Source organism: Macrobrachium rosenbergii, chromosome 25 (assembly GCF_040412425.1).
Source record: "Macrobrachium rosenbergii isolate ZJJX-2024 chromosome 25, ASM4041242v1, whole genome shotgun sequence".
NCBI classification, from domain to species: domain Eukaryota; kingdom Metazoa; phylum Arthropoda; class Malacostraca; order Decapoda; family Palaemonidae; genus Macrobrachium; species Macrobrachium rosenbergii.
This window is the reverse complement of record NC_089765.1, coordinates 1654970-1667435: the sequence shown is the minus strand read 5'-3', so window position 1 is coordinate 1667435 and position 12466 is coordinate 1654970. Positions and strand designations below refer to the sequence as shown.

The window sequence follows — 12466 nt, the reverse complement described above, 5'->3', positions numbered from 1 at the left end:
TTATTTAGTAATTCTGTACGTAGGCGTAATGACTTGGCAAATGAACCAGTGCCCATCAACCTTGTAAGACAACGATATCAGATGAGTCGTGCTTGACAGCTGCAGTCAGGGAATTGAAAGATGAAGGCGAACTTGCAGAGCTGGGAGAACTATGGCACATAGAGGGGAGTAAGGTTTCGTTTACTTATATGTTAAATGTAATGCACAATGTATTGAAATTTGTTGGTTCAGATGCTGACCCCTTTCTTAAACTTGTCTTTTTAGAACAGTGGCATCACCTGCTGTCTGTCTGTGCTTATTTAGAATCAGGAGTGGAAGTTCCCAGTCACATAAGTAACTTTGTAAAGCAGTTGAACTCAACTATCTGTAATCAAATAATTTACACCTGGTCCAGGATTGCTGGTGCAGTAGGATGCAAAGCTAAACTGTTGTTATTGCCAGCCAAGAGTCAGTTAGTTAAATTATATCTTAATCACTTGCATGCACCACACGCCCACTGTTGTGTCAATGTATTAATCGTACTTTTCTGCCAGGAATGCTGGATGCCTGGATTGAGAACTTTAGCTAAGGGTGTGATCTGAGCAAGCAGTGTGAGTAAGATGACCTTCCAGCCTCCGCTACAACTCCCACCACCTCTGCAACTTCCTGCTGCAAGAACCACCTTGAACAGACCCTTCTAATGTGTGGGACTGGACCACACTGGACCTATCAACACTGACACCGGAGTGGTTTACTTACTGCCGATCACCTGTATGGCCAGCTGAGCTGTTTATTTGGACATCTGCGACACATTAAAGCGGAAGTGTTTATACTTATGCTAAGAAGATTTGCGGCGTTGCGTGGCATGCCCTCGAGAATATATAGTGGCAATGTCACCACCTTTAAGGCAGAGGACACCTTCCTCAGGGAAATCTATCATCAAGAGGAGACCCAGCAATACCTGTGGAATACAGGTATTAGATGGCACTTCCAAACCCTCTTTTCTCCTTGGAAGGGAGGCTTCTTCGAGAGAATGATTGGTATGGTAAAACGCACCTTAGAGATAACACTCCGCAGGAACGTTTTTGACCCAGAACAGGTTCGAACATTTGTAAAGGAAGCAGAGGCTGTTATCAACAATCGCCCCCTGATGTACTCGGGTAATGAGAGAGACGATGGAGTCATTACGCCTTCTCACCTTATACAAGGGGATGTAATTCGACTTTTGCCACCCGTTACGCCCCACGAAGGGATGTGGGACACCCTAACAACGAAGCAACTTCGTCATTGTTATTTTTGTCTGACAACTGCCCTCAGCAAATTCAAGGATTATCGGAGAGATGGCTACTTATGGGCGCTACAGGAGTGCCATGATTCAAGGGAAGCAGCAGTTACGCCTCTTAAGACAGGCGATGTCGTCCTGATCAAGATTGAATCCAGATAACGCAGAGAATGGCCACTTGGGAGGGTCCTTACAGTGTATACTGACCCCCAGGGTGTGGCGCGATCAGCTAAGGTCCTTTATGAAGGAGAGGCGCACTTGTGCGCAATTAATCACATTGTTCCTTTGGAAATGTCCGACAAAGAAGACGACCCAGATGCCAAGAGAGCAGCAGAGGAAGGAATTACGGACGACCCAATTGATTTAAGTGTGCGTGATAGTCAAGAGACAGAAGGACTCGATGGGAATGTGTTCGATGTTGTAAGTAATGATAGTAGCGAGCTTGCTGAAGAGCAAGCGCGGGGATGTGAAGGGGAAAGTACTGGACAAGCCAGGCTGCACAGAAAAGCAGCCCTTGCACAGCGAGAAAGAATAGCTCAGTGGATGCGGGAAGGGACAGTGTAGGACAGAAAAAATTGTGAGTGAGGTGAACTATATACAAGTGTGAGTCGTAAGGGAGCTTTGAAGGAGAGAGTTGAGTAGCGTGCACTTCTCGAGTTCCTGATGAATCGGTACTCTGAGTGCAGAGCTACGGTGAAGAATGTATAGTGTTCAAGGATGATGTAAACTCATTGCTAATGATCATATTTGTTCCCTTTTTCAGTTGAAATGCTGACCATGTAAGGTATTGAATATTGTAGTAAGGTAGTGCTTTATTGTATTGAAGAATGTCTCAACAGGATTGAGGCAATTGAGTTGATAATTGTTGTTGCATAGATTAAGAGTGACCACTCAAACTTTTTTTTTTTATTGCTGTTTGTTGTCACATTTGACCCAGCTTCAACAGAGCCTGTTTGGAGTTGGGCCAAGCGTGAAAACCCCCTTTTTTTCTTCATTGAGAGTTAGTAGTTAGGGCATATAGGTTTAGTGCCTGTCGTGTGAGCCCTCCACTTTGTAGGTGGGAGGATGTTGTGAAAAGTTACATTTTTCATCACCTTGCTGGGCCCCTGGGCGCCAAAAACCACATGTTGTCTTTCCCGATTGCACATAAAACCGGACGAACATACCTCGATCTCCTCTGGATGGGGCTAATGCGCAATGGGACGTGTCCGGCGTGGGATAGTAACAATTACGCATCATTGAATGCTAATTAACGAAGCACCTGTGAGGGTGAATCTCATTTTTTCTAAGTAACGTCATTACTAATAAGTAAGTATGTGAAAATTGAGTCTTGTTGGATACGGCATTCTGATACACAAATTGGCACAGCTGGAGAACTTTCCCGCCCTCCTCGAACGACTATAAAGAGTGGGAGCACGTTCAGATAGACAGCTCTTCCGGTCCAGAATAGCATAGGACAAATTGTTGGTAATAAGCACTGAAAAGTTCTTTGTTAACATCACCCGACCTATGACACAGCAAGTGAGGTAGGACAAGTGATTGAGATTTGTAAATGTGTCCACCGAGGTTCAGTTCCTAAATTATTTTAAACTTGTAGTAAATATTTTGCTAATTAATATTTGATTAATGTAATGAAGCCTGCATCAGCTTCAAGTGCAATGTGGGATTCGTTTATTTGAGATATAATTTGGGAAAATTCCTTTATTCATGCATTTAGTGATGAGTACTTGTATGTAAATAATAGTTGTAAGTAAATTAGTTTTTAAGTCAACATTTTAAAACTATGGTCTCATTGAGCCTTCTGTAGTTTGTAGACGTCCTCATCATCCTTTGCAATCCTTTATCTAACAACATCAGCAAAGAAACAGTGCATTGTGGATGAAAATTCACAACAGCACCCCAGTCATAAATGTGCATGTGGATTTTAACTATGTTCTCCAATTTACATGTGGACTGATGATGTTCTTCAGCCCACCAAAATTGTGAGCAAGGATGAACAAAAGTGAAAATATTAAAAGGTATGCTTTTTACTCTACAATTAAAGGGAAATCCCTGATACTGGCTGCTGTGCAGTGTATGTTCTTCAAGTAACGGTATCCAGAATCATGTCTTGTGTATAAGATAACCTATGACCCTTGTAGTCAAAAAAGTTCTCAGACTGTGTCAGTTAGTTGCCAGTGAATTATCCTTTAGGTAATTTTCTGTAACATACAGGCCTAGTAATCAGCCTGCACTGTGTAAAGTTTATGTGTAATACCTCAGTGATAGGAATTTTTGCTGTGCTTTCATAAAAAAAAGGTTAAGGATAGTAGCATATGTACAGTACAAATATGTCCTCTGAGAATATCCCAAGAATGGACTGGATGTCCAATAACCAGGCCAAATCTTTCAAATTGTTTAGGTAAAGACTGTCATTATATTTTGATGTGGAAAAAAGAGAGCGGCTACAGTTTACCGGGGCAACCCTATCTTCAGCCAATTTTCTAGTCAGAACCTACTGCTAGATGGCAGTAAGCTCTGACAAGAAAATTGGCAGAGGGACACACAATAAAAATGGTGATGAGACAAAAACTAATATTTATTACAAAATTTTAGTGATAATTATTTGCACATTTCTGATTTCAGTTTCGCCTTATCTGCATTTTGAAAGATTCTTGGTAAGCACGTATGTTCTGGCAAGCAGTAATTTTGCGCTGTGCTCGCTTGCCACGGGTTAGAGGGGACGAAATTTTACATCTAACCTTTAGTTATCGATGATTTACTATCCTAACCAAGAGAATCCTACTGTACCCCCTTATATTATTATATATATAATAAACACACGTATTTGAAATCGGAATTCCCGGACATAATTTAACCAAATCAGTAATAGTGACCAGATTTGCAGTGGCAAATTGAATGTAAGATGGATGGGAAGACGCCATGTTAACAGTTTGAATTCTGTGCTAGAATGAATGCGGTCTGGTCGGGTCGAGGTCGAACTACTTACCTATGCGGAGGGATTTGGTTGTTGCACGGTTGCCCCTGTAAACTATCCCAAAAAAGAATACCAGGTATCACACATTTTATTGCAAGTTGGTGATGAAGGGCTGCATAGATATAATGCATGGACATTAAATGATGAGGAGAGGAAGGATTCAGATGTTATTTTTAACAAATTTACTGAACAATTAGAACCTTCAGAAAATCTTCGTGTATGCAGATTAAAGCTCATGCAGTATAGACTAAGTAGATGAATCCCTTGATGATTTTGTAAATTGCTGTAAGCTTCTTGCACTGAAATGTGACTTTTCAGAAAGTGAATTAAACAAGAGGCTACTTGAGTTGATTATTGCAGATACGCAGATGGCAGGTTAACAAAAAGAGCTTTTGCTCAAAGGTAAAGGTTATAAATTGTCAGAAGCAGTGAAGCTTGGCAGGGCTTATGAAGCAACTGCATGTAATGTGAAGGAAATTCAGAGTATGTTTCCTAAAGAAAATGTTAGTGTTATTCAAAGGGACAACAAGCTTAATATTCCTAAGGGCAAATCCCAGAGAGAGAATTTGTGCTTTAAGTGTGGTAGAACCCATTCTTTTAAGAAAAAATAATTTTGTCCTGCATATGGCACTGGATGTAGCATTTGTGGCAGACTCAATCATTGGGCAAATGTTTGCAAGCTTAAGCACACTAGTAAAATGCAAAATAGAAAACTCGGTGTTCACCGTAGGAATAGATCACATTCTCGAAATGGGTATCAGAATAATCATAGTAATAAATTCAAACCCTCAGGAAATAAGGTAAATTTAAAAAATTTACATGAAATGTGTGAAGATGTAGTTCATGTTGCATCTAATGATTGCAGTAATTGTATTGACACTTGTAATTCACAATCCTTTGAACTACTTTAGAACTGTGCGTGTTTCTGATTTATGCATAGGGGAGAGCGGTGATGATTCGGACAGTGGGATGGTCCGGACAGTACATTTCCTGGAAAATGTAAGGGGCCCTCAGCTCTGAGAAATCACGTGAAATCACGAGAGTTTGTTCGCCATTGGCACATGGACTTTGGTTGCGAAGGGTTGTTTACTTTAGGATTGAAGGTAATTTTTGTGATTTTTCTCATTTCCTATGTAATTTTTTGCGTCTGAATCATAAGCTTTGGTGTAGTGAATATGATAAGGAAGCTGATTATGAGCTTTGGGTGTGAATTTGTACTATATGACGAAGATGTTGTAGCTATTACCCGCCTGTAATCTGCAAGGATTTGAAGTTGAGGGTGTCATCAAATGGTTATGATATGTGGGGGATGATTCGGACGTGTCCGAATCATCCCTCCTAGCAAACCTTTACTAATTATGAATTCCAACAAAGAAACAAAAGATTTTCACTAACATTAAGTTATATTTTGTGTATATGCATTCATTGGCCCCTCATTACCTTTACCTTATAAAGCACTTCATAAACCCATCATAGAACCCCCTAATTACAAATTAAAATGAGAATATCAAATCTGGATTCCATTCCATTGGCATTCACCCATATTACACTGATGTTTTTCAAGAAAGTCACTTTGCCAGGGCTTTTGTGACTGATAGGCCAAAGCCAAATACACCACCTAAAAGCACAACAACCTCACATGAGTACCTCAAGAACATTAAAAAGCAAGAAAAATACAAAAAGTTAGATACAGAGGCCCAGACCAGTGATGAAGACCTTCATCATCTTGAAGATCTCTTGACAGCCGATCTTAACAATAACTCTTCTGACATCTCAGAGGAGGAGATAGAAGACACAGAAGTGGGTTTTATTGATAAAGTCCCAGAGGAGGGAGATTTTGTTCTTGTTGGGATAGATCCAGTAAAAGGTAGCAAAGTCTATTATGTAGGCAAATTAATCAGCAATTTAGACGAGGGTGATGAATTTCAGGTTTCTTATTTAAGAAAATCACAGAAATTTTCTGCTAATAGTTTTAAATTTCCAGAAACTGAGGATGAAGCAACTATTGGTAAAGAGGCAGTAACTGGAGTGCTTCCAAACCCAGTTCAGCAGAGTATGAAAAGAAAGCGGGGGTATTTCAAATTTTGCTTTCTTTTGCAGGATACAATATTTGTTAGGCCAACTTTAATATTTAGGCACAACAAATTTCAAGTATTTGAGTTACGATTTATGTTTGTTTTTTACTCATGGGGAGAATAATTTCAAGTAAATTTTGGTCATTTAAGAATTTGGTGGCAAGGATATTTCAAGTTTAGTTTTTGTTTTGAAGGTTACAATATTCTTTAAGACTACTATAACATTTATTCTCGGCAAACATCGTAGATTTTCTGTCTGCCATTCACCAAGGGAGAGAATAAACTTTTAAGTTGATTATGATTATTTCAATAAAACACTTCGCATGGTATTTCTGTTTCATTTATTATCTGACTTGAAGGTAAATGTCAATTATAATAATTGTCTGAATCATCCCATGCTCTTGTCCGAATCATCACCATGGGTAGGGATGATTCGGACATTTTGAAAACTTGTACTTGAAGATAAATAGCTTCAAGTATAGTAAAGTATATGACTTGCTACATTTACTGGTAAATGTAGGATGATGAGGCTACACATTGACATGCCAAGGATATCACTGCTCCTTAAACTCTGACTTCTAGAGAGAAATTTAAAAAAAATGTCCGAACCATCACCACTCTCCCCTAATTAGTGTAGCTCGTGATGGAGCATTTGTTAATTTGAACAAAAAACTTCCAAACAGGCCTGGTGTTTATAATTTCAAATTGAAGGTTGATACAGGTGCACAAGCTAATAGTTTACCCTTAAGAAGATTTAGGCATATGCTTCCTGAAGAGTTGACTGCTGAAGGATATCCCAAGACTGAAATTTGCAACACAGCAACAAATGTAAGATTAACAGCATATAATGAAACTAAGATTGACTGTTATGGAAGTAATAAACATTTCTTGTAAAAATCAGACCTCAGATTGGGTTGATAGTACATTTTACATTGTAGATGTTAATGGACCTCCAACCTATAAATATGATGATTTAAAGAATTTGCACCCCAATCAGTTTGATAGGACAGGTCACTTTCCAGGTAAAGCAAAACTGATTGTAGGTAAGAAATTTGTTCCAAGAGTTAATGCTCCTTGTAAAACTTCAATTGCTTTAAAAGACAAGATTAAATGTGAATTAGACTACATGGAAAATAATGGAATACTTTTTAAAGTAATAGAACCTACAGATTGGGTATCAAGCCTTGCTTACTGTATCTGTCAGTAGACAGCTATGTAAGACTTTGTGAGAAGCATCACCAACTTGTGATGGGTGGCCTCTTCTTAGTGCTAAGAAACACCATCATCTTATGATGGGTGTCTTTCTTGAAAAGAGCCCGCTTGTTTGAGAGAAGCGGCTTGGTTAGGGGAAGACTGGAAGAGTGAACGCCATGAAGGGCCCAATTTGTGGTAAAATATTCTCTTATTATTGTTTGTAAACTCATTTGTATTCATCAGTTGTTTATACCAACTCCGTACTGAAACATAAGCTCTCAAAGTTGTCTATTTTTGTTCCTACAGTTATCTTCACTCATGGGCCATTGTTAGACATAATAAAGATGAGAACAACGAACTGTGTCTCTTTGGACCATGAAGTATAATACATAAGGCAACATCATGGCACAATAGAAGGCAGATGGCTGAAAACAAAGTCAAAGGTCTCCATCACGCCACCACACAGTAACACAAATTGCTCTGCAATGTCTCAGAATAACAAGAAAGTCAGAAAACATTGTATTGCCAAGATCTCCAAGACAACAACCCCTCTCATCATTCACAGCGGGTTATATATATATCCTTAAAAGTTAACTCTTCATGTAAGTACAATAGTTACTTGGCTGTGTTCATGAATTTTGATCCAAATTGTAAGATATGTCAGTAGATATAACCAAAGCCACAGGTAGCCTAAGTATGGAAGGTGAGTGCATTGGTCCCGAAGGCTTAGGCAGTGGTAGCCTAGATGAGGGAGATGAATGTATAGGTGCTGAAGGCATAGGCAGTGGTATAAGGACTTGGCAGGGGAAAACAATATGAATTAGTCTTAGCACTTAGCTTGTAAAGATGTCAGAAATCTCTTCATTTTGCATCAATCACGTTCATGCATCACACTTATTAACATGTCAAGAATCTCGTAAATATTCATATGTAGAGTTTCCTGGCCTTTCTGCCGATATATATTTTATCATTGTATGTATGTTATGTCTCTTAAAATTTCCATTTGTTTTGACTGTCAACAAGCACAAATTGCTCAGAGTGCGGGTCACGGCAATTGGAGGTTGGGCACCACGTTTCCGTCTGCACTCTTCCATGTATACCTGAGAACAGATGAATAAATCAGTTAATACCCAGTTTGACCTTTTGTCCTCACAACTGGTGACCCGAGGAGTGACAGTAAACACAGTGGTTTTGGCTTCGCTTTTAACGGACTCACTATGGCCGCTTTGCCTTCAGAGAGCCTTTAATTGAACCACATGGCAAAAAAAGTTTAGGCCTCTGAAAGCTCCTAATGGACTAATTACGGCGTACCCCTCCAGGTACGTTCTGGCCTGCCCAAACAGTTTGGCCCCTCCACTTATGATTGACATTGACCGTACTCAGAAGTCATTAACAGAACCACACGGCATATAGTTTTGACTTCTGACAAGCCCCAACACCATTAACGGATTAAATACTGCGCGTATCTCGCATTTTGGTTTCAGGAACAAATGTCAGACACTGAGGTAGAAAGTCATTCCGAGGACGCACAGATCCTCTGCATCCCCCTCTCGCCTTCGAAGGCAGCAATAAGCCAGGCGATAAAACACCGCATCCTGGTTTCTGCGGGCAGATGTCCATTTCCGAGTGGCAAAAATTACAGACGAGGAGGCCAAGGCGGATGTAACCTTGACAATGCTACCAGAGGAGGTCTTCAACAAAATCACCCCATGGTTGGACTTGCAGCTGGGGAAAGTCAAGTACAGAGACCTGTGAGATAATCTCATCGACACATACTCCATGCCCGTCCCAGAAAGAGCCCAATGGCCCTCGACCTGATGACCTAGCCCCTTGGGGACTCATCACCCAGGGACACCTGGGACGAACTATGAGGTCTCCTGATGCATGCCAGGCGTCGATGCGGATGGTCGGAGGAAGATCAGCTTGTCACGAGAAATATTCATGTGGCGCCTTCACAGGAGGTGAGAGGGCAAATCACGGATGCGGACGCCCTTTCAATGGATGAATTCTTGAACGTTGCACACAAACTCCACAAAGCCACCAAGGCCTCCAACCATGCTACAACACCTGCAGCCTGTAACCTGGTAACGGAAGCCGAGGCAGAGGACACGAACGCGGTATACGGGAAGAAGGCGCCGCCGCAGCAGCAGAGGACATGGACAAACCCAGCCTGGTGTTACTTCCATCGGAGGTTCGGAAGCACTGCCAGAAACTGCAGAGCCCCCTGTTCTTTCACGGCGACAAATAACAGCAGTGGCCACAAACCTTAAGGAGCCCCGGCCAGTAGGATTCTTCATCCATGACGCCATATCGAAACAACGGATGCTGGTAGACACTGTGATTATGCAATCGGTGTATCCACCATCAAGGGAGGACTGCGACTGCACATCCAGTGCTGCAACCGCACGTCCAGCGCTGCAAGCGCACTGGTGGCTGCTATGGAACTTTGACCCTCAGAATATCCATCCTGGGCTGTAAATATGATTGGCTCTTCGTCATCACGGACATCAAGTTTCCTCTCCTAGGCGTTGATTTCCTTGCACACCATGGACTTCTGGTGGATGTCGGCCGAAAACGCCTGCTGGATACCGGAACCTGCTGCTCCCGACCGCTCTCCACCAGGGGATGCCTGCTGCCTGCTCCATCTTTTCGAACAGATACAGTGCCCTCCTCCATAAGTTCCCAGACGTCTTCAAGCCAGAGCTGCTTCAGTTGCCAGGAGCCCAGGACAAGCACGGCATCCATCACCATATCACCACAACAGGCCCGCCAACACACACCAAATTTCGCCGCTTGCCACCCAAAAAACTCCAAGACGCTAAGCGAACCCTCTGCGAGATGGAACGGATGGGAATCTGCAGGAAGGCATCGAGTCCATGGTCGTCCCCCTCCACATTGTAAGGAAACCAGATGGCTCCTGGAGGCCCTGTAGGGACCATCATCAGCTGAACCTAATAACGACACTGGGCCACTATCCCTTGCCGAACATGCAGGACCTAACAGGCGCCCTGCACAAGGCCAGAGTATTTACAAAAATGGATTTGCTCAAGTCTTATTTTCAGATACTAGTGCACCCCGACGACGTTACGAAGACAGCCATCATCACGCCATTCGGGACATATACCTTCTCCTACTCCACCTTCGGCCTCAGGAATGCTGGGGCCACATTCCAACGCCTTATGGACACCATCTTGGGGGACCTACCTTTCTGCATTTGCTGCATAGACGACATCCTGATCTTCTCCAGGTCCTTGGAGGAACACCTGCACCACGTCCAACAGTGCTGAAGCGCCTGCAGGAGAACAGTTTGGTTGTCAGGCTTGACAAGTGTACCTTTGGAGTGGAAAAGGTAGACTTCCTAGGCCACGAGATCTCTCCGGCAGGTGTCCGCCCTATGGCCTCCAAAGTGGATGCAGTGAAGAAGTTTCCAACACCAAAATCCATCAAGTCCCTGCAGGAGTTCCTTGGCATGGTCAACTACTACTGTTGCTTCGTACCGGACATCGCCCGCATCATGTATCCCCTAACTGGAGTACTGAAGGGGAAGCCAAAAGCTCTGATGGCAGCTCCGCAGCAGCAGGCGTTTGAACAGACAAAGGCAGCCCTTGCCAGAGCCACCACCTCAACACATCACTACCCCACCACCCCCCTGAGACTTACCACTGACGCCAGCAACATCGCTTGCGGAGCTGTGCTGGAGCAGGTAGTAGGCGGTTCCCCCCCACCCTCTGGAAGTTAAAGCCACTGGAGACCCGCTACAGTGCATTCAACAGGGAGCTGCTGGCAACCTACCAAGCTGTGCAGCACTTCAAGTACCTCTTGGAGGGCAGCCCTTTCACCATCCTGACAGACCACAAGCCGTTGGTGTATGCATTTACGAGGGCAGGAGACGCATGGTTGGCGAGACAGCAGTGACACCTGGCCGCTATCTCTGAGTTCGGCTGCACCATTAGTTATGTCCCTGGCAAGAACAACTCAGTGGCCGATGCCCTATCAAGAGTCGAGATAAATTCAGTCCACCTGGGCATAGACTACAAGGACCTGACGAAGGAACAAGCCGCAGACCTGGAAGCAGCAGCCTACTGCATGGCATTCACTGCACTGAGGTGGGAAGACGTGCCAACAGGTGGGTCCAGTTCAGCACTTCTCTGTGATACCAGCACTGGCCGCCTCCACCCCTGATACCCTCGGTGAGGAGACAGCAGACGTTCAACATCATCCACGGGCTGTCCCATCCATCAGGACGAACAACAGCACGCCTGATGACAGAAAAGTTTATGTGGCATGGGATCAGGAAGGATGTTCGAGAGTGGGCGAAGAGCTGCATACCGTGCCAGATGAGTAAAATCACCCAACACACAGAATCAGGCATCAATTCCCCTCAACCATGTCGGCGTTTCAGGTACATCCATGTAGACGTCGTAGGGCCTCTGCCGCAATCAGGGGGCACCAGATACCTCCTGACAGTCATAGACCATTCCACAAGATGGCCGGAAGCAACCCCGATGACAGAAGCATCAACGAGCGCCTGCGCAGAAGCCTTACTGTCAAGTTGGATAGGCCGTTTCGGTGTGCCCGACAACATAACTACAGACAGAGGCCTGGCATTCTTATCGGAGCTCTGGGTCTCCCTGTCACGCCTGATGGGTACAACTCTCCACAGTAAGACAGCATATGATGCTGCATCCAACGGCATGTGGAAAGGACCCACCATTCATTGAAGGCGGCTCTGATGGCACGTTGCACCGACAACAATTGGAAGGTGCAGCTGCCCTGGGTCCTGCTGGGTCTCTGCACCGCACCAAGGGCAAACGGCGATGAATCTCCCGCAGAGAAAGTCTACAGCAAAACACTGGCCATACCGGGAGAGTTCTTCCCAACGGAGCCCGACGTTGCAGATACGCCCCTTCCAAGGCTGATGGAAATATCAAAGAGGTTTGTGCCCAGCCGAAAGACTTT

The 12466-nt window shown here is 43.6% G+C and overlaps 1 protein-coding gene across 1 annotated transcript; it reads left to right on the top strand.

The window, feature by feature from the left end:
• The first annotated feature begins 9404 nt into the window (after nt 1-9404).
• Nucleotides 9405-12228, top strand: LOC136852093 (uncharacterized). Its single transcript, XM_067126547.1, has 4 exons — nt 9405-9468; nt 10570-11210; nt 11477-11613; nt 11910-12228. Exons 1-4 carry the CDS (start codon nt 9405-9407, stop codon nt 12226-12228), a joined length of 1161 nt encoding a protein of 386 aa, XP_066982648.1.
• Nucleotides 12229-12466: the final 238 nt, after the last annotated feature.